The sequence below is a fragment of the Kogia breviceps genome, chromosome 8 (assembly GCF_026419965.1).
Source record: "Kogia breviceps isolate mKogBre1 chromosome 8, mKogBre1 haplotype 1, whole genome shotgun sequence".
NCBI lineage: Eukaryota > Metazoa > Chordata > Mammalia > Artiodactyla > Physeteridae > Kogia > Kogia breviceps.
Genome location: NC_081317.1, coordinates 34560993 through 34584285, shown reverse-complemented (window position 1 = coordinate 34584285; position 23293 = coordinate 34560993). Strand labels below are relative to the sequence as shown.

Below are 23293 nucleotides of genomic sequence, written 5' to 3'. Positions count from 1 at the left end.
CACTATTTACAATAGCCAGGTCATGGAAGCAACCTAAATGCCCATCAACAGACAAATGAATAAAGAAGATGTAGTACATATATACAATGGAATATTACTCTGCCATAAAAAGGAACAAAATTGGGTCATTTGTAGAGATGTGGATGGACTTAGAGACTGTCATACAGAGTGAAGTGAAGTTAGTCATAAAGAGAAAACAAATATTGTATATTAATGCATATATTTGGAATCTAGACAAATGGTACAGATGAACTGGTTTGCAAGGCAGAAATAGAGACACAAATGTAGAGAACAAACATATGGACACCAAGAGGGGAAGGCGGGGGCAGTGGGGGGTGGTGTGTGTGGTGGTGTGATGAATTGGGAGATTGGGATTGACATATATACATTAATATTTATTTTTAAGAATAACTAGTAAGAACCTACTGTATGTAGAAAATAAATAAAATAAAATTGAAATTAAAAAAATCATACCTCATGATATATAAAAGGAAAATCCTTTTTATTAATAATAAAATAAATACTTGTAAGTAAATACTAATAATAAATTCTAACAAAAAATAATAATGACCAAGTGAGGTTTATTAAAGGAAGGTAAGATTGGTTTAACATCCAAAAATCAATGGAATTCACTATATAAAAAGGAAAAAAAGAAAAAATATGATCACTTCAAAAAATGCAAAAAGACATCTAATAAAATTCCATGCTTATATACGTTAATGATGCAAACTAGGAAAAAATTTATTTCATCAGATAAAAACATCTACAAGAAATTTATAGAAAACATCATATACAATTGGGGAATTATAGAGATCTTCGTCCTGAAAGTGAGAAGCATGACAAGCATAGCTGCCATCACTACTTCTATTCAGCATTATACTAGATGTCCTAACGGAATATAGCAGGAAAAAATTTTTAAAGCATAGAATAATTGGAAAAAAGAAACAGAACTCATTATTTTCCGGTGTCATAACTGTGTATGTACATAATCCAAGAGAATTCACAAACTATTAGTATTAGCAAGTGAATATAGTGAGAATATAACGTCAATATACAAAAAACAATTAGATTTTCATACTCCAGCAGAAAACAAACAGAAAAAAATTTTAAAACATTTGCAATAACATCAAAATAGCAAACATTTGGGAATTAACTTAACAAAAGATATGCAAATCATACACATTGAAAATTATAAACATTATTGAGAAGAATTTAAAAAGAACTAAACAAACAAAGGGATGAATATACCATATTTATGGATTGGAAGACTTGATATTGGAAAGTCAATTTTCTCCAATTTGACCTACAAATTCAATGCAATTCCAATCAAAATCAGCAGAATTTTATAAAAATTTAGAAGCATATTTCAAAATTGATATGGAAATGGAAGGATTCAAGAATATCAAAGATAATCTTCAAGAACAAAGCTGAAGTACTTACACTACCAGATATGAAGACTTATTTTAATGCTACAGTAATTAAGTCACAATGGTATTGGTGCATATAGGTCAATGAAACAGAACAGAGTGCAGAAATAGACCCAGACATATACAGTTTGGGATTTAAGAGAAATGGGGAAGGGATTGTCTTTTTACCTAATGGTTTTGGGTCAGTTGCATAGCCATGGGAAAAAGATATTGATTCCACTTCACAACATATACAAGTATCAATTCTAGTTGGATTATAGCTCTTAGTTTGAAAGGTAGAACAGTAAAATTTCCAGACGAAAACATACGAGAATATTTTTGATCCTAAATAAGGCAAAGATTTTTTAGCCAGGATACAAGTAGCTTACACATAAAGTTTAAAATTAACAACCTACACCACAACAAAATTAAGAACTTCTGTATGGGGAAACTGATAGCCCTAAATACATTTAATGGAGAACAAAAATTGAAAATAAAATGAATTAAGAATTTAGCTCTAGAAGGTAAAAACACAATACCAAAATAAAACCAGGTAAAGATAAAGGAAACAAAAATTAAAATTTACATAAATAGAATTTTTTAATGAACTCTGAGAGTTACCAAGCTTCGAATCTAGTTCTTAAATGTCTCAGAGACAAACCTTTGGATGGTTTGAACAAAACAAAAATTAGACAAGGAGCCAATGAACAAGTTTAGGAATGAAAGAGACATTGGTACTGTTGAGTCTGTTTTTGTTGTTGTTGTTGTTGTTTTAGTGATAAAGGAATGCTATGATTACTTTTGAAAAGTTAAGTTTGAAAAATTAGATGAATTGGACACTTTTCGAGAAAATAATAAATTGTAAGATTGACTCGGAAATAGAACCCTAAATAAATCAATAAACCTAAGAGGTACTGAAATGGTTTTCTAAGTCTTGTTCATTACCACCAAAAAGAAATAGAATAAAGGAAGGAAGCAAGGATGGGAAGGAGAGAGGAAAGGAGGGAGGGAGGGAAGAAAGGGACAGAGGGAAAGAAAAGGCATTAAGCCCTGATGTTTTACAGAAAGAAATAATCCTTATTGTTGCAGATGCATTTACTTGCTTACCAATATCCATTTCCCTTTCCCTTTCTGCCAGAGGCTTAATTTTGTTCCAAGGTTCCTTCCTCCCACAGGTGTCTCAGATAACTCTCTTTGCAACTTTCAAATATACAATAGAGTATTGTTAACTTTAGTCACTGTACTATACATTACATCCCCAGAACTTATTTATCTTGTAACTGGAAATCTGTACCTTTTGACTCCCTTCACCCATTTCACCTGCCCCACCCTCTTCCTGCCTCTGGAGAACAAAACCACCAATCTGTTCTCTGTACCTGTGAGCTTCGATTTTTTTTTAGATTCCACAGGTAAGTGAAATCATACAGTATTTGTCTTTCTCTGACTTATTTCACTTAGCATAATTCCCTCATAGGTCCATCCATGTTGCTGCAAATGGTAGAATACCCTTCTTTTTATGGCTGAATAATATTCCTCTGTGTGTGTATGTACATATAAGAAAGTTGTATATATATAAATATATATATTTAAAAAAAAATATATATATATATAGAGAGAGAGACCACATCTTCTTTATCCATTCATCCACTGATGGACACTTAGGCTGTTTCCATGTTTTGGCTATTGTAAATAATGCTGCAGTGAACATGGGGATGCAGATATCTTTTTGTCACAGTGATTTTGTTTCCTTCAGATATGTTCCCAGAAGTAGAATTACTAGATCATATGGTAACTCTATTTTTAATTTTTTAAGGAACCTCCATACTGTTCTTCATAGTGGTTGCACCAATTTACATTCCCAACAATAGTGCAAAGGGGTCCGTTTTTTCCATATTCTCAACCAACACTTGTTTTCTCTTGTCTTTTTGATAATAGCCATGCTAACAGGTGTGAGGTGATAGCTCATTGTACTTTTGATTTGCATTTCCCTGATGATTAGTGATGTTGGGCACATTTTCATGTACTTGTTGGCCATTTGTATGTCTTCTTTGGAAAACTCTCTATTCAGGTCCTCTGTCCTTTTTTTTTTTTTTTTTTTTTTTTTGGTAATAACACAATTCTGAAAAAAAAATCAATCAATCCATATATTTTCCTCAAGCTACACACTACTCGTCACTTAAATTTATAATACTGATGAAACTTCACTCAATTCTAGTTCTCCACATTGTCATTTTAAAAGACAATGCAATTGTTTAGAGGTCTATTAATATTATAATATCTTTAAATGTCATTAAAACATGATGCAGTATTATCATTCTTCCTTGGAAAAAGTCCCTGTTACTACCACTGAGAATTTCTGACTATTGTAAGAGAATTTTAATCCAAACTTGGGGAAGGAGTCATATCTGGATATTTGTTCTTCAATTCCAAGAACGCTGGCATTATATCGTATTATTTTAGAGAGCAAAATAGGCAAAATGGGAGATAAAGGATTCTTTCTTCAAAGTAAATAAAAACTACAAATTAAATAAAAATGCCCCTTCCTCCAATCCTAAAAACTTTAGAAAAATGAAGTTATTAAATCTGTAGGGAACTTTTTCTCCCCCAAGATTTTGTTTTTGCTTTTGTGTTTTGTGACCGGGCAGTAGAGTCACAAGTGCTCATACTCTATGAAGACAATCACAAAGATGCAGTTTCTTTCCTTATAACTGCTCTGATCTTCTTCACAAGCCCCCTCCTGACTAGGGAGGGAGGGGAAAACAGCTTACATGAAATTCAGTCCTAGGAGGTAAGTCTGGTTCACTCATTTAAAGAGTTCTCTTTAGGTACCGCTGTTTCCGGTGGGGAAGCATCCAGGCTTTCTGCTGTGCCCTCATCCAGACCAATCTCCTCTATGGTGGTCTTTTAAAAAATATTTATTTATTTTGGGCTGTGTTGGGTCTTTGTTTCTGTGCGAGGGCTTTCTCTAGTTGTGGCAAGCGGGGGTCACTCTTCATCGCGGTGCACGGGTCCCTCACTATTGTGGCCTCTCTTGTTGTGGAGCACAGGCTCCAGACACATAGGCTCAGTAGTTGTGGCTCAGGGGCCTAGTTGCTCCGTGGCACGTGGGATCTTCCCAGACCAGGGCTTGAACCCATGTCCCCTGCATTGGCAGGAGGATTCTCAACCACTGCACCACCAGGGATGTCCTACTATGGTGGTCTTTGATGTAGGACCTCACAGAGGCGGGAAAGGAAAGAGGCCTCGGATCCAGGCCTGGAGGTCCTCATCTTGTTCTTGGGCCCACAGCTGTGTCCCTTGTCCCTCTGGCCACTGGGAGGCCCACAGGGAACCTCAGTGCCTGTGAACTCAGCTGTGTTCTTCCCCAGCCAGGGAGGGGTGGGCTCCTCTGTTGCCCTGCCCAGTCCACATTACTCTTGTGCTCAGTTTCTCGGTGGTGTGGCTGGGACTCCTCCCCAGTCCCTGGCCTGGCTCACAGCCCCTTACCAAGGAGACCAGATGCTGTATTGTCCAAGCCAGGACGTTTCTGAGGATGAAAGGCAGAGCTTCTAAGAATTAAGTCAGGGCTGAAGGTGGAAACTGGGTCTTTTCTGAACAAACTAGGATGTCTGGTCACTCTACATTTACCCCTCTGCTGTAGGGTCATTTTGCCCCCACCATGTCAAGGCTGGCCAGCCAAGAGTACATGGAATGTTCTAGATACCTTCCATGCCACACAGGAGCTGAGGGAGACTCCGGGGAGCTGAACTCAGACGCAACCTGTGACTAAACATTTCACGGCACTCATGCCAATTTCATTCCAAGGTAGCTTCCCCCAGTGGTGGATGGAGATGGCCACCCTAGGAGGCATTTTCCTCTTGGGTCCTAAATGAAAAGTGAAGCAAATCTCCTCCTCTGCCTTTAGCTTTGAAACCTACTTAATATGCTTCCCTGCTCTGCAGAGTGACTGCTGTCATGATCCATGTCTCACTGCCTTGCTTCCTCCATCTTGTCCTCAGTTTTCTTCTTTTACCCACAATGCCCTGAGGCAGAGGAAGCCGACTGTCCACATCCTGGCTGAGGTCTCCCTACAATGAATGTTCCTCCTGAGTGTAGGGTGCTGAGGACACTAAGCCCACAGCTCAGCCTTACTGGGGGTAGAGGCATCCTCTATATTGCAGAAGAAACACTTTGATTTAGTCCCTCAACCTTGGTCCTTGAAATGTTATGGGAACTAAATCAATTTATCCAAGGCTTATCTCCTTCTATAAGCCTGATGTTCAAGACAAAAGTCTAAACTAAAAAAAAGAAGAAAATCCTACCTTAATAATCAAAAGTTGAACATGAATGCTCTTTCCAGTCCTGTTAACAACAGCCCAATCATTAACCACTACTTTCAAACCCCCAGGGTGAATAGGTCCACTGACAAGGGAGATGGTCAAGTAAAGAATGGCAAAAAGGGAAAGATGGCGGAAGGGTAAGACGCGGAGATCTCCTTCCTCCTCACAGACATCAGAAATACATCTACACGTGGAACTTCTCCTACAGAACACCCACTGAACGCTGGCAGAAGACCTCAGACCTCCCCAAAGGCAAGAAACTCCCCACATACCTGGGTAGGGCAAAAGAAAAAAGAATAAACAGAGACAAAGAATAGGGACGGGACCTACACCAGTGGGAAGGAGCCGTGAAGGAGGAAAGACTCCCACACACTAGAAGCCCCTTCGCGGGCGGAGACTGCGGGTAGCGGAGGGGGAAGCTCCGGAGCCGCGGAGGACACCTCGGCCACAGGGTGCGGAGGGCAAAGCGGAGAGATTCCCGCAGAGGATCGGTGCAGACCGGCACTCACCAGCCCGAGAGGGTTGTCTGCTGATCCGCCGGGGCGGGCGGGGCCGGGAGCTGAGGCTCGGGCTTCAGTCGGATCCCGGGGAAAGGTCTGGAGTTGGCAGAGTGAAAACAGCCTGAAGGTGTAGTGCGTCACGGCTGGCCGGGAGGGAGTCGGGTTGAAGTCTGGAGCTGCCGAAGAGGCAAGAGACCTTCTCTTCCTTCTTTGCTTCCTGGGCGCGAGGAGAGGGGATTAAGCACGCCGCTTAAAGGAGCTCCAGAAACGGGCGCGGAGCTGCCGAAGAGACAAGAGACTTTTTCTTCCTTCTTTGCTTCCTGGGCGCGAGGAGAGGGATTTAAGCGCGCCGCTTAAAGGAGCCGCAGAAACGGGCGCGGAGCTGCCGAAGAGACAAGAGACTTTTTCTTGCCTCTTTGCTTCCTCGGGCGCGAGGAGAGGGGATTAAGAGCACCGCGTAAAGGAGCTCCAGAAACGGGCGCGAGCCGCGGCTGTCAGCACGGACAGTAGAGACGGGTGTGGGACGCTAAGGTTGCTGCTGCCACCACAAAGAGGCCTGTGTGTGAGCACAGGTCACTCTCCACACCGCCCCTCCCGGGAGCCCGTGCAGCCCACCACTGCCGGGGTCCCGGGATCCAGGGACAGCTTCCCCGGGAGGACGTGCGGCGCACCTTGGGTCGGTGCAGCGTCACGTCGGCCTCTGCCGCTGCAGGCTCGCCCCGCACCCGTGCCACTCCCTCCCCCCAGCCTGAGTGAACCAGAGCTCCCGAATCAGCTGCTCCTTTAAGCCCGTCCTGTCTGAGCGAAGGGCAGACGCCCTCGGACGACCTACACGCAGAGGCGGGGCCAAGTCCAAAGCTGAACCCCAGCAGCTGTGCGAACAAAGAGGAGAGGGGGAGGTCTCTCCCAGCAGCCTCAGAAGCGGCGGATTAAAGCTCCACAATCAACTTGAAGTGCCCTGCATCTGTGGAAAACCTGAATAGACAACGAATCATCCCAAGTTGAGGAGGTGGACTTTGGGAGCAAGATATACTATTATTTTCCACTTTTTTCTTTTTGTGAGTGTGTATGTGTGTGCTGCTGTGTGAGATTTTGTCTGTATAGCTTTGCTTTCACCATTTGTCCTAGGGTTAGACCGACCCGTTTTTCTGTTTTTTTAATAGAAATTTTTCTTCTTAATAATTATTTTTTATTTTAATAACTATACCTTATCCTACTTTATTTTGTCTTCTCCCTTTCTTTCTTCCTTTCTTCCTTCCTTTCTTCCCTCCTTCCCTCCTTTCTTCCTTCCTTCCTTCTTTCCTCCCTTCCTTTCTCCCTTCCTCTCTTCCTTCCTCCCTTTCTTCCTCTCCTCCTTCCTTCCTTCCTTTCTTGCTTTCTTCCTTCCTTCATTTCTTCCTTCCTTCCTTCCTCCCTTCCTTTCTTCTTTCCCTGCCTCCCTCCTTCCTTCCTTCCTTCTTTCCTTCCTTCCTCTTCTTTCCTTTCTATTTTTTCTCCCTTTTATTTTGAACCGTGTGGATTAAAGGCTCTTGGCGCTCCAGCCAGGTGTCAACTCTGTGTCTCTGAGGTGGGAGAACCAACCTCACGACACTGGCCCACAAGAGACCTCCCAGCTACACATAATATCAAATGGCGAAAATCTCCCAGAGATCTCCATCTCAACACCAAGACCCAGCTTCACTCAAGGACCAGCAACGAACAGTGCTGGACACCCTATGCCCAACAAAGAGCAAGACAGGTCTACAGCCCCATCCATTAGCAGAGAGGCTGCCTAAAATCATAATAAGGCTACCAACATCCCCAAACACACCACCAGACGTGGACCTGCCCACCAGAAAGACAAGATCCAGCCTCATCCACCAGAACAGAGGCACTAGTCCCCCCAACCAGGAAACCTACTCAACCCACTAAACCAACCTCAGTCACTGGGGACAGCCATCAAAAACAGCAGGAACTACAAACCTGCAGTCTGCAAAAAGGAGACCCCAAAAACAGTAAGATAAGCAAAATGAGAAGACAGAAAAACACACAGCAGATGAAGGAGCAAGATAAAAACACACCAGACCTAACAAATGAAGAGGAAATAGGCAGTCTACCTGAAAAATAATTGAGAATAACGATAGTAAAGATGATGCAAAATCTTGGAAATAGATTAGACAAATTGCAAGAAACAGTTAACAAGGACCTAGAAGAAATAAAGAGGAAGCAAGCAACGATGAGCAACACAATAAATGAAATGAAAAATACTCTAGATGGGATCAATAGCAGAATAACTGAGGCAGAAGGACGGATACGTGACCTGGAAGATGAAATAGTGGAAATAACTCCTGCAGAGGAGAAGAAAGAAAAAATAATGAAAAGAACTGAGGACAGTCTCAGAGACCTCTGGGACAACATTAAAAGCACCAACATTCGAATTATAGGGGTCCCAGAAGAAGAAGAGAAAAAGAAAGGGACTGAGAAAATATTGGAAGAGATTATAGTTGAAAACTTCCCTAATATAGGAAAGGAAATAGTCAATCCAGTCCAGGAAGCACAGAGAGTCACATACAGGATAAACCCAAGGATAAACACACCAAGACACATAATAATCAAACTGTCAAAAATTAAATACAAAGAAAACATATTAAAAGCAGCAAGGGAAAAAAAACAAATAACACACAAGGGAATCCCCGTAAGGTTAACATCTGATCTTTCAGCAGAAACTCTACAAGCCAGAAGGGAGTGGCAGGACATATTTAAAGTGATGAAGGAAAAAAACCTACAACCAAGATTACTCTACCCAGCAAGGATCTCATTCAGATTTGATGGAGAAATTAAAACCTTTACAGACAAGCAAAAGCTGAGAGAGTTCAGCACCACCAAACCAGCTCTACGACAAATGCTAAAGGAACTTCTCTAGGCAAGAAACACAAGAGAAGGAAAAGACCTACAAGAACAACCCTAAACAATTAAGTAAATGGTAATAGGAACATACATATTGATAATTACCTTAAAGTAAATGGATTAAATGCTCCCACGAAAAGACCCAGACTGGCTGAATGGATACAAAAACAAGACCCATATATATGCTGTCTACAAGAGACCCACTTCAAACCTAGGGACACATACAGACTGAAAGTAAGGGCATGGAAAAAGATATTCCATGCAAATGGAAATCAGAAGAAAGCTGGAGTAGCAATTCTCATATCAGACAAAATAGACTTTAAAATAAAAACTATTACAAGAGACAAAGAAGGACACTACATAATGATCAAGGGATCGATCCATGAAGAAAATATAACAATTGTAAATATTTATGCACCCAACATAGGAGCACCTCAATACATAAGGCAAATACTAACAGCCTTAAAAGGGGAAATTGACAGTAACACAATTATAGTAGGTGACTTTAACACCCCACTTTCACCAATGGACAGATCATCCAAAATGAAAATAAATAAGGAAACACAAGCTTTAAATGATACATTACACAAGATGGACTTACTTGATATTTATAGGACATTCCATCCAAAAACAACAGAATACACATTTTTCTCAAGTGCTCATGGAACATTCTCCAGGATAGATCATATCTTGGCTCACAAATCTAGCTTTGGCAAATTTAAGAAAATTGAAATCGTATCAAGTATCTTTTCTGACCACAATGCTATGAGAGTAGATATCAATTACAGGAAAAGATCTGTAAAAAATACAAACACATGGAGGCTAAACAATACACTACTTAATAACGAAGTGATCTCTGAAGAAATCAAAGAGGAAATCAAAAAATACTTAGAAACAAATGACAATGGAGACACGACCACCCAAAACCTATGGGATACAGCAAAAGCAGTTCTAAGAGGCAAGTTTATAGCAATACAATCATACCTTAAGAAACAGGAAACATCTCGAATAAACAACCTAACTTTGCACTTAAAGCAATTAGAGAAAGAAGAACAAAAAATCCCCAAATTTAGCAGAAGGAAAGAAATCATAAAGATCAGATCAGAAATAAATGAAAAAGAAGTGAAGGAAACAATAGCAAAGATCAATAAAACTAAAAGCTGGTTCTTTGAGAAGATAAATAAAATTGATAAACCATTAGCCAGACTCATCAAGAATAAAAGGGAGAAGACTCAAATCAATAGAATTAGAAATGAAAAAGGAGATGTAACAACTGACACTGCAGAAATACAAAAGATTATTAGAGATTACTACAAGCAACTGTATGGCAATAAAATGGACAACCTGGAAGAAATGGACAAATTCTTAGAAATGCACAAGCTGCCGAGACTGAACCAGGAAGAAATAGAAAATATGAACAGACCAATCACAAGCACTGAAATTGAAACTGTGATTAAAAATCTTCCAACAAACAAAAGCCCAGGATCAGATGGCTTCACAGGCGAATTCTATCAAATATTTAGAGAAGAGCTAACACCTATCTTTCTCAAACTCTTCCAAAGGATAGCAGAGGGAGGAACACTCCCAAACTCATTCTAAGAGGCCACCATCACCCTGATACCAAAACCAGACAAAGACGTCACAAAGAACGAAAACTACAGGCCAATATCACTGATGAACATAGATGCAAAAATCCTCAACAAATTATTAGCAAACAGAATCCAACAGCACATTAACAGGATCATACACCATGATCAAGTGGGGTTTATTCCAGGAATGCAAGGATTCTTCAACATATGCACATCAGTCAATGTGATACACCATATTAAGAAATTGAAGGAGAAAAACCATATGATCATCTCAATAGATGCAGAGAAAGCTTTTGACAAAATTCAACACCCATTTATGATAAAAACCCTGCAGAAAGTAGGCATAGAGGGAACTTTCCTCAACATAATAAAGGCCATATATGACAAACCCACAGCTAGCATCGTTCTCAATGGTGAAAAACTGAAACCATTTCCACTAAGATCAGGAACAAGACAAGGTTGCCCACTCTCACCACCCTTATTCAACATAGTTTTGGAAGTTCTAGCCACAGCAATCAGAGAAGAAAAAGAAATAAAAGGAATCCAAATCGGAAAAGAAGAAGTAAAGCTGTCACTGTTTGCAGATGACATGATACTATACATAGAGAATCCTAAGGATGCTACCAGAAAACTACTAGAGCTAATCAATGAATTTTGTAAAGTAGCAGGATACAAAATTAATGCACAGAAATCTCTGGCATTCTTATACACTAATGATGAAAAATCTGAGAATGAAATTAAGAAAACACTCCCATTTACCATTGCAACAAAAAGAATAAAATATCTCAGAATAAACCTACCTAAGGAGACAAAAGACTTGTATGCAGAAAACTATAAGACACTGATGAAAGAAATTAAAGATGATACAAATAGGTGGAGAAATATACCATGTTCTTGGATTGGAAGAATCAACATTGTGAAAATGACTTTACTACCCAAAGCAATCTACAGATTCAATGCTATCCCTATCAAATTACCACTGGCATTTTTTACAGAACGAGAACAAAACATTTCACAATTTGTATGGAAACACAAAAGACCCCGAATAGCCAAAGCAATCTTGAGAATGAAAAATGGAGCTGGAGGAATTAGGCTCCCTGACTTCAGACTCTACTACAAGGCTACAGAAATCAAGACAGTAAGGTACTGGCACAAAAACAGAAATATAGATCAATGGAACAGGATAGAAAGCCCAGAGATAAACCCACACACATATGGTCACCTTATCTTTGATAAAGGAGGAAAGGATATACAGTCTCTTCAATAAGTGGTGCTGGGAAAACTGGACAGCTACCTGTAAAAGTATGAAATTAGAACAATCCCTAACACCACACACAAAAATAAACTCAAAATGGGTTAAAGACCTAAATGTAAGGCCAGACACTATCAAACTCTTAGAGGAAAACATAGGCAGAACACTCTATGACATAAACCACAGCAAGATCCTTTTTGACCCATCTCCTAGAGAAATGGAAATAAAAACAAAAATAAACAAATGGGATCTAATGAAACTTAAAAGCTTTTGCACAGCAAAAGATACTATAAACAAGACCAAAAGATAACCCTCAGAATGGGAGAAAATATTTGCAAATGAAGCAACTGACAAAGGATTAATCTCCAAAATTTATAAGCAACTCATGCAGTTCAATAACAAAAAAACAAACAACCCAATCCAAAAAGGGCAGAAGAACTAAATAGACATTTCTCCAAAGAAGATATACAGATTGCTAACAAACACATGAAAGAATGCTCAACATCATTAATCATTAGGGAAATGCAAATCAAAACTACAATGAGACATCATCTCACACCGGTCAGATTGGCCATCATCAAAAGCTCTAGAAACAATAAATGCTGGAGAGGGTGTGGAGAAAAGGGAACCCTCTTGCACTGCTGGTGGGAATGTAAATTGATACAGCCACTATGGAGAACAGTATGGAGGTTCCTTAAAAAACTACAAATAGAACTACCATACGACCCTGCAATCCCACTACTGGGCATATACCCTGAGAAAACCATAATTCAAAAAGACTCATGTACCAAAATGTTCATTGCAGCTCTATTTACAATAGCCAGGACATGGAAGCAACCTAAGTGTCCATCAACAGATGAATGGATAAAGAAGATGTGGCACATATATACAATGGCATATTACTCAGCCATAAAAAGAAATGAAACTGAGTTATTTGTAATGAGGTGGATATACCTGGAGTCTGTCATACAGAGTGAAGTAAGTCAGAAGGAGAAAAACAAATACCGTATGCTAACACATATATATGGACTCTAAGGGAAAAAAAATGTCATGAAGAGATTAGTGGTAGGACAGTAGTAAAACACAGACTTACTAGAGCATGGACTTGAGGATATGGGGAGGGGGAAGGGTAAGCTGTGATGAAGTGAGAGAGTGGCAGGGACATATATACACTATCAAATGTAAATTAGATAGCTAGTGGGAAGCTGCTGCATAGCACAGGGAGTTCACCTCTGTGCTTTGTGACCAGCTAGAGGGGTGGGATAGGGAGGGTAGGAGAGAGTGTGATGCAAGAGGGAAGAGATATGGGAACATATGTATATGTATAACTGATTCACTTTGTTGTAAAGGAAAAACTAACACACTGTTGTAAAACAGTTATACTCCAATAAAGATGTTAAAAAAAAAAAGGCAAAAAGGGAAATTAACAAATGTAAATTACTAACATTTACAAGCGTATACTACTCCTGTTTGGTTAGGAAAATGATTTTATAACAATGGTAAGAAAATGAATTCAAACTCAACTGCCTTACTTGGCCACATCTAAATAATTTCCAAAATTTATGGAATAGATTTTTCTGTAAAACTCTTTTTTCCATATTTGTGTATATATTACACCAATAATTTAGCTGTGAATTTAGGTAACTACTAGAACAGTATTTGAACTGCTTTAACCAAGAAATTTCCCTCAACAGACCACATTACAGTAACTATCATGTAATATTTCAACAGTTTCTACCTTTATGATTCATGGCAAATGCTTAAAATGAGGTGGAATTCTGATTGGGAGGCATGATGAAATAGGTAAATTTTCTTTTGTGTTAGACTGTTATGGGCTGAATTGTATCCATCCCCAAAAACATATGTTTAAGTCCTAACTCACAGAACCTCAGAATATGATCTTATCTGGAAATAGGGTCTTTGCAGATCTAGTCAAGTTAAGATGAGGTCATTAAAGTGGGTCCAACCCAGTATGACTGGCATGCTTATGTAAAGGGGAAATTTGGGCTCAGGGGTGGACATGCACAGAAGGAAGGTGGTGTGAAGACAAAGGGAGAAAACCTGAGGATCATCCAAGAGGCTAGGAGAGAGGCACAAAACAAATTGTCCCTCACAGCCCTTACAAGGAACCAGACCTGCCCTCACCTTGATTTTAGAGTTCTAGCCTCCAGCAATGTGAGACATAAACACTGTTGTTGTTTAAGCCAGCCAGTTTATGGTGCTTTGTTACAGTAGCCTCAGGAAACTAACACATGCACAGTCTCTAAAAACTGTCTTGCTGTGTTTTGAAATACCTGTGAACATATGAATTTAGCCAGCATCTGCATCACATTGCAAGGCTGAAATCTTCTCTTTGAGAGAGAGGAAAACAGGCAGTTTCAAATCCTCTCGGCCCTGGATAAGTTAGATATGCTATCATAACTCCCCAGAAAGAAAAGAAAGACTTTGTAGGTAGAAAATATACAAAATATCTGGAACTGTGTTTGGAGGAAACCAGAGACAGAGGCTTGCCTAGCTGAAAACTAATGGGAAAAGAAATCAGAAAACATTTTCCTACAGAAACACAAAGTATCCAAACGGGAGAAAGAGGAAGATTTCAGACCAGGAGGAAGAGAAACCTTTTTTTTCCTTGAAGATGGACACGTTTTTTAAAGAGGGGAAAAGCCACCATCAATGATTAAAATACTTAACCACAGAAACAGATGTCTTTCTCAAAGCCATTTAAGTTTATTTTACTAGATTATTTTCATAAGCATATACTGAAAATTGATATGCACAAGTATCGACTCACAGATATTCAGTAAATTTTCATTGAATGGATAGTGCCTCTTACAGTCCAATCAACAAAGCATACAGCATCAACCACTGGCTCAAGACTCTCTACTGCTCCCAGGTGGCAACATGCACATATTGCAGAAGCAAAATAATACCTCAGGGGCTCTCATGAAAAATACCCATGACTCAGTAACACAGTAACAAGAGTCATCCATGAGAAACAGATCATTGAGGAAAATAAGAATGTATAGTGAGAAACCCATTGGGAAGAAGAAAAAGTGCACTTTTCAAGAATGGTCCAATCATGAAAATATAGCTTCTGAAAAAGTAGAAAAAAGAAATTTTGTCTCATTGGTGCAGTGAGTTGCCAGATTTCAGAATCCACACAATAACCACAAAAGACTCTAACATCCCATGGATGCCTTCATATTTTACTCTCTACATCAGAATATAGTCGTTTTCAACAGTCCATTTATTAAAAGTCCATGAAATGAGGTCTAATCTAGGAACGGTATAAAAGAGGGTGCCTTTATATCTCAGTGCACCCATGGCTGAGTGAAATTAGCACTCGGGGGCAGAGCTGGTTTTCACATTCTCTCTCAGGTTGAAGCCAGGTCTTCCTTTTTTTAAATTCAGCTGCTCTTGGTTGATTGGAAGGGAAAGAGATACAATGAAATACATGGCTGACCATCATCAGGGACCTAACACACACTTTTAACCTCCCACTCAAAGGACAGCAATCCCTTGATTGCATCCTGGGCCAAGCAGAGATGAATGGAAGCAGAGTTCCTTATCTTACTAACAACACAGGCTGGGTAATACTACAGTGCTCTGAGGAAAAAAAAAAAGTAACTAATGGAAAAGGATATTTCCTAGAAACCCACAACATTTGGACAAGCTTATAAGGCAGGGAAAATCATCAGTCATTCTTGCTTCATCAGAGTGTCTCTGATTTTGCCAATTTCTCTCCCACCGAGCACACCAGGATCATGAAAGAAAATGGCTGTAGGCACGAAAATGAGTTTCTATTTATGCATGAGTCCGACAGCTGTGTGTAACACCCTCTTTGATAAATAAATATATATTTTTTTTCTTAAAAAAAAAAACCTTTCCAGTCAAGGGAGATCAAAACCTTTCCAGAAATTGAAGTTAAAGCCCAGAATTGTTTATTAAATCTGAGAAAACTAGAACTCGGAGACAGGAAAATAGAAGGTTGAGTACAAATTCAGACAGTGGCAACATGCTGCTAAAATGCATTCTATTAAGAGGTGAATATATAATTGGGGCAAGAAGGTGTAATTTTTAATTACACATGTGATATATGACTGTATTTTTTTAAGAACTATTTTAAGTATTAAAATATTATAAGTAAAACTGAGATCACTCCCCCAAAGCACCAATCCCCTCTAAAATAGCTATTGCTTCCTCAGTGTTTTCAGTTAGGAATGTATCCTCTCAAATTAAAAAAAAAATGTATACACACACATATTCATATACATACACGTGTATGTGTACACATACACTTGTAGAAGCAAACAGTTTATGTGTATATGTGTTTTTATGCATGGGATCAATAAACAGTACATTTTCCATGCTAATACTTTCACCAAACAATATCTTAAAATTTTAACCTTTGTGACTTTCTCCCATCCCATCACTGTAATAATGTCTCCTACTTGGTCAGATATCTCCAAACTGACTTGAGAAGAATAAAGATCTTCTGAGTAGGAATGAGAAGAGAATTTTTAAAAAGGGTGTGTGTGTGTGTGTGTGTGTGTGTGTGTGTGTGTGTGTGTTTTACCACTTGAGCATCAAATGGGAAAACCCTAAGAGAAGCAAACCAAGCCCAGAATTTATGTATAACAATGGATGAGAGAGAATAGAAGGAAAGAGAGATGACAGTTGGCTTCCCCAAAAGCCTTTCACAAAGCTATTGTCAAGAATTACATTGGGTTGACACATCAAGGGTCTGACACAGAAGTCATTTCAATGTCTAGGAATGGCATGTCCAGGAATGGCAACTTAAATGTCTACGAACGGCAACTGACACTTACACCTTCAATGTCAGGAACACATTAGGGCCTGGTGTGGACCCTGGCAAATGAGGATGTGTGCCCTAATGAAAAGGCTGCTGTTACCCAGCTGCAGCCAATTATCGCTATGGCAACATGCAAGCTAGTTGTCAGATCTTCCCATTTTTAAAAAGAAGCAGGAAAAAATACTGGTATTTTAATATTATAATCTCTTGATTTTTTTCAAGGTTGACTATTTAAAACCCAAAGATTCAAAACAACAACTCCACCCAGACCGACCCTTGGCTGGTCACACTGTAGGCAAACAGGACGTCAGTTTGCAAGTCTCATCTAATTCCAAAAGTATTTCTCTGCTGGCACAACCGATGTCTCAATGAAACACTCTTTGACAAATTAATGTGGAACACAGACAGTTCTTTTGAAGACACTGGGTCTTTTCACAGGTAAAGAAATCCTTGGCAATTAGAGCTCTTTTCTTTCTTCCCTTTCCATCTTGAAGTTTCCAAAAAGGGATAGGACAAAACCATCCACTGAAATGCCCTTTTATGCACGTCTTAGGTATTTATAGTTTTTATCAGAAGAATTTCAGATTGTGTCACCTTGGAAATATATTGGCCACTACATTTCATATCCTCTGACTGAAGGAAGATGCCCCCGATGTGCCCAAGAGAGGAAACACAGAGTCATGGTTACAAGGCAAGAAGAATTCTTGTGAGGGGACCTCATGACAAGTGTCCAGACAAGGGCTCATTATGAGACATTGCAGAGGAAACAGGAAAGGGGATTAAGGAAGGGGGCCTCTGTCTTTTCTGCTCCCCTTTGCAAGGACAGCAATAGCACAGTTGTGGTTTAAGACATGAAGCATTTAACCACTGACCGTTTTCACCGAAATCCAACTGGAGGTTTAAAACTGAACACAGCAACTAGAGGTTATACATGCAAAAACAATCATTCCCCTATAAAAGTGAAGCTTGTTTCTTAATTATTGCGGTTGGGGAACAGAAACTACTTTAGAGAGATGAACAGTTTTTAAGAACTGACTGTCAAGGTGAAAATATTAATGACACATGCCCTGTATAAAAACAGTCACTGGCTGCCTACTAAACAAACGTGTTGTTTTTAAAATTCAAGATGTGCGGGGCCCCAGATGCATGACATTTATGAAGAGGCTCATCCTACCTTGAAGATGAAATCAGCCATCAGAGGTCCTGGAATCTTAAAGGCCTGCCTCTCGGAGCCCCTCTGAAATTCAACTGTTGTGTTTTCTACAACAAAAACTCCAGGGCTGTTAAAGCTGTGCTCTCCTTTGCTTCCTTGAAGTGTTTTTGATTCAATGACTAAAATTTAAAAATAAAGTTTCAATGAGAGAATATCTTAAAAGCATTTTATTCCAAAAGATACTACAAGTAATAGCATCTGACATCGACACAATATCAATACATCCACTCAGTTTACAAACATTGATTCAAATTTGTAGAATAAATATATAAGCTTCTTAGTTATCTATAAAAAGAAGCGAACAAGAGTGCTAGGTCCAGTTACATCTACCCAACTCTTTGGAGTCATTTCTATAATAAGGGGAAGAAGAAAACATCTCTTTCTTTATATTTTTTTCATGATGTAGCTATTACTTAAAATAAAGCGATGTTACTCATTTTCTCACCCATTCAGATAGTAAGCCTAGACTTTTATTTAGACAAAACCACAATAAATTCTAAATTTGCTTTAAAAAAAAATTTTTTTTTTCTTTCGGTACACGGGCCTCTGACTGCTGTGGCCTCTCCCGTTGTAGAGAGCACACGCTCCGGACGCGCAGGCTCAGCGGCCATGGCTCACGGGCCCAACCGCTCTGCGGCATGTGGGATCTTCCCTGACCAGGGCACCGACCCGTGTCCCCTGCATCGCCAGGCGGGCTCTCAACCACTGCGCCGCCAGGGAAGCCCAAATTTTTTTTTATTTTGAAATAACTGTAGATTCACAGGAAGTTGCAAGAACAGTAAAGAGGTCGTATGTACTTTTCATCCAGTTTTACCCAATGGAATGGTTACAATCTTACCCAACTATAATACAATATCAAAACCAAGAAGTAGACATTGGTACAATGTGTGCATAGAGTCCTATGCCATTTTGTCACACGTGACCACAACCAAAATACAGAACTATTCCATCACCACAACGAACTCTCTCATGTGTCACCTCTTTATTCACATTAGCTTTTTTTTTTTTTTTGCGGTATGCGGGCCTCTCGCTGTTGTGGCCTCTCCGTTGCGGAGCACAGGCTCTGCACGCGCAGGCTCAGAGGCCATGGCTCACGGGCCCAGCCGCTCCGCAGCATGTGGGATCTTCCCGGACCGGGGCACGAACCCATGTCCCCTGCATTGGCAGGTGGACTCCCAACCACTGCGCCACCAGGGAAGCCCTCACATTAGCTTTTAAAGGAACAGTAGTGCTTTTAGATCTCTTACAGAACACTGCCGACAGTTTAACCAAAATACCACTTCTACCTTATTTCAGTGATTTCTTTCTTTCCCTTCTCTTTTATTTTTCTTTCATTTTGTAAATGTCACCATTCTTAGTGGACCTGGTTCACCTGCATTTCTGGCTCCAGATCTATTCCTAACTCACTGCCTTGGGTTTTCATTGCCTTATTTCTAAAACGAGGAGTCAGAGCAGACAATCTCCCAGGTCCTCTGCTCCTCAGAAACCTACGCTTGACTCACTGGTATTCAATGGTTCTTTAACCATCTCGAACAAAGGACACAACAGAACCAGAACACCATTCCGTCTCAAACTTAAAAAGCTGATAAAAACTCAACAAAATGATCTGGATTTTATGAGGCTGCAATCCACATGTGCTGTGCTCCGGAGGTGTTATTTGCAGATTTCTGTCTGCCACCGGAGCAGCTGCAGGAATTCAAGCGCCCTGAGCAGACTGTATAACAGGCATTAGGAGACATCCCTGATTATCCCTGACAGGCAGGCTGGGAACTTTTCTGGGAAAATTCAAAGGCTGGACATGAGCTCCTTGATCTGCAGGAGTCATTAGCAGTCAAAGAATAATGCTGGGTACTGTCAGACACACAAAACCCCTAACACTTTGGCCCTGGTCTCCATGACCGCAGTAGATTTTTGGAAAGTGTGAGATTAAATTCATTTCCTAGTTCCAATGAAGATATCAAACAGAGTGTTAGAAAGTGAATTGTCAGTAAAAATGAGATGGGAAACTGGAGATAGTAAGAGGGACCCACCCTGGATGTATTAGCCCTCTAAAAGTAAAGGAGGAAAAATCATGTGTTCAGGTAATATCAAAACACATAATGAAGCTGGACAAAATCCATCCACGCAAAGAAGAAGGCATGCAAAACACTGCTTCTAGACCGAGATTTAGCCTGAAGTGACTTGATTAAATTCAAATAGAGTGCAATGGATTCGATGGCTGTGACTGTTTTACCACTGCGCTAACCTTCTGGATCAAAGCTCTCCAAGTTTCAACTGGCTGCAGAGTTATGGCAGGGGGTGTCAGAATCTGGAAATGCGATCTGGGGGGAAGGAAAGACCAGTGTGACATCCATCTTTTAAACCTGTTAGTTTGGTTTTGATGTTTTGGTTTTTGACGTTGAGTCTATTCTATTACTTCAAAGGTGTCCAAGATCTTTAGTGGCAAGGATGTGAGAACACAGGGGCAAAACCAGTTTTCAAGTACATATGAATTACCCAAACCACTCTTCTCTGATTCTCATAAAATATCTTTATATCAATTACTTCAAAAGGCTCTCTGGGTCACAAACCCTGGCTGCATACATAGGAGGTCAAAAGCAGGTGCTCTGACCTCAACTGTGTAACTTGAGTCAGAAGTGGGTGGTCAATAAAGACAAGGGAAGTGATTTGAAGAAGGCACCTTTTTATGGTTTATGGATGCAAACGATTCTGATAGTTTGGATTAACAAAGCCCCTGTGATGAATTCACAGTGAAGCGGAGGTCAGTGTTGCTCTTTAAAAGTTGTCATTTTTATCGGTGGTAAACTTGCTTCTCCTTAGTGCCTGTGCCTCTTAAATTGGCAGAAAAGGAGTTTTTGAAAATCAACAATTCAGATGATGTGTTGACTTATGGATATGTTTTTAAAGTTTTTATTAGTGTCTAGTACCCCATGTGTATACTTCAGCCCTGTGTTGTGATGTGCAATTCACAGCTCATGAGAGCTGCACACACAGCCCTTCAATTCTCAGAGCTTCCACAGACCCTCTGAGGTTTCTATAGCAAAACAGACAGTGCTGGGTGGAGACCCCAGGAAATCTATAAACAGCCCCACCACTGTGAAAGGCAGAGGGTAAGAGCCTCCTTTCCTGCTACCCACTGCTGCCTTTTTTCTCCTCTTCAGGCTTAAAATGATGGAGGTGGCAAAGAGCCAAGGAAGAGATCTGTATCCTCAAATAGATAAAAGAGAAACATCGTATGATATTGCTTATATGCGGAATCTAAAAAAGAAATGATACAAACAATCTTTGGAATTTATTAACTGTCTCAACAAAGAAACATATTAGAAATCCCCTCATTTTTGTTGCTTAATCTGAAAAATGAAGTTAGTGTTGTTGTGAGAATAAATAAAATCACATACAAAAAAAAAACAGCATCAGAAATCAAGACCCTCTTAAATCCCCAAACCTTTACAACTCAAGTCTACCGTGGTACCTTTAAATATTTTGATCCACACTTGTTATTTTTAAAAGAAATGACTAGAAAAATGGTGAGTGCTACTAACTGCTTCTAGTTGAAGGGCTTGCCCTGAGAAGTATCCGTCCAGGTTTCTTTCAAAAGAGACAGGGTCATGCTAATCATCCCAAGAGGTCTCCTTAAATTCTAAGAAGGCCACAAAAGTATTGTCAGGTAAACATGTAATGGGCATTTAGCACAGCTGACTTGGTTATAAATACATCAAACTTATGCTTCGAGTTGTATATTATAGTGTATGCATACTTTATTCAGTATTCATTTCCTTTGATAAGTCATTATGTTCAGTGTTCACGCTTATATTAATACATCTCTACATATGGTCGTCAGACCGCACTTAGAGGACCAAAATAATCCCAATTCTTACAATTGATAATGGAGGTTTTCAGTTTATGGCATCTTGGCTTCTCGAGTTTATTGCTAGTCAAAACACATTTAATGCTGAAGCTTTGCTACAATAAAATCTCTTTTGCAGGAACTCTCTTATTATTTCCATTTTTGGAAGTTTAGGGAAATCTGGAGCTGTGTGCTTGATATAATGCTGAAGCCAAGCTTGCAAAAGGACTAGAAATTCAGTATTTAAACACCTCTGGGTGATATGCAAGATGGACATTCTGTAATTAAATTCCATTCCACATCAGAGAGACTAACAGTACGTTACTGGGTGTCCTCAGTGCTTCACGATGCAGCCTTTTGGAGGGTGGCAGTTAATATGGATCTTAAAAAGAACAATTTATTACTGCAAAGTGAGCTTAATTTCAGGAATATATCTTTGAATAAAAAATTAAGAAAATACTTGTATAAATCAAGAAAATAAAGCCACTTCTATATTTAAGTGTTCAGAAATGGTAACTAAATCCTTTGTAAATGAAGCCAGTTCATTCTATTCACTGGAAGAGAAGGGTAACTTTCGGAACACTTCTAGAGCCAATTTTGAGATTGTTCAGAAGGAGATATATTCCAAGCAACAGATCTGTCACCTTTGGAGAAATGGGAATATATTTGTGCTCTGTTCCTGGAACCATGCCAGTCTTGAGTATAAAGTTATATTTAATATGCCAGAACATATATGTATGTAAATGAATATTCTACCTCAAAGTATTCATCTCTACCTAAACTGTTTACTGTGTACTTACTCTGTTTTTAGAGCTTATAAAACTCTTTCTAGAGCTGAATGTTAAAGAATTGTCTGTAGTATCACCAGAAAATCAGGGCCAGTCACTGCAATTTTTTTTATTTTTTAAAACATCTTTTTGATATGCCATAAAATTCACCCATTTAAAATGTAGTTTCATGGCTTCAGCATATTCACAGAATTGGGAAACCATCATCACAATCTAAGTTTAGAACATTTTTGCCACCCCCCAAAGAAACCCTATATCCGTTAACAACCCCAGACCCGCCACCAACCCAACTCACCCCAGCCCTAGGCAACCACCAATCTACTTTTTGTCTCCTTAGATTTGCTTTACTCTGGACACTTTATATAAAGACAATCATAAAATATGTGTCCTTTTGTGACTGGCTTCTTTCACTTAGCATAATGTTTTCAAGGATCATGTCTATTGTAGCATGTGCCAGTACTTCATTCTTTGTTAGAGCCAAATAATATTCCACATATGCCCATTTTATTTATCCATTCATCAGTTAACAGACATCTGGGCTGTTTTCATGTTATTGCTATTATGAATTACGCTGCTATAAATGTTCAGCACTTCACAGTTTTGAATCCAGGACACTATTTTACAATGTGATCACTCAAATGATTCACAAAATTTGGATCTAAATGATTTTCACCTGTTCT

At 39.5% G+C, this 23293-nt stretch overlaps 1 protein-coding gene across 1 annotated transcript in view; it reads right to left on the bottom strand.

Annotated features, from left to right (window-relative positions):
- Nucleotides 1-19505, bottom strand: part of LOC131760787 (ADAMTS-like protein 3) — a 122196-nt gene extending 102691 nt beyond the window's left edge. Inside the window, exons 1-2 of the mRNA XM_067041060.1 lie at nucleotides 19481-19505; nucleotides 17940-18097 (exon numbers count right to left, since the gene is read on the bottom strand). Of these exons, the coding sequence (XP_066897161.1) occupies nucleotides 17940-18097; nucleotides 19481-19505 (183 nt within the window). The remainder of the gene's footprint in view (nucleotides 1-17939; nucleotides 18098-19480) is intronic.
- Nucleotides 19506-23293: the final 3788 nt, after the last annotated feature.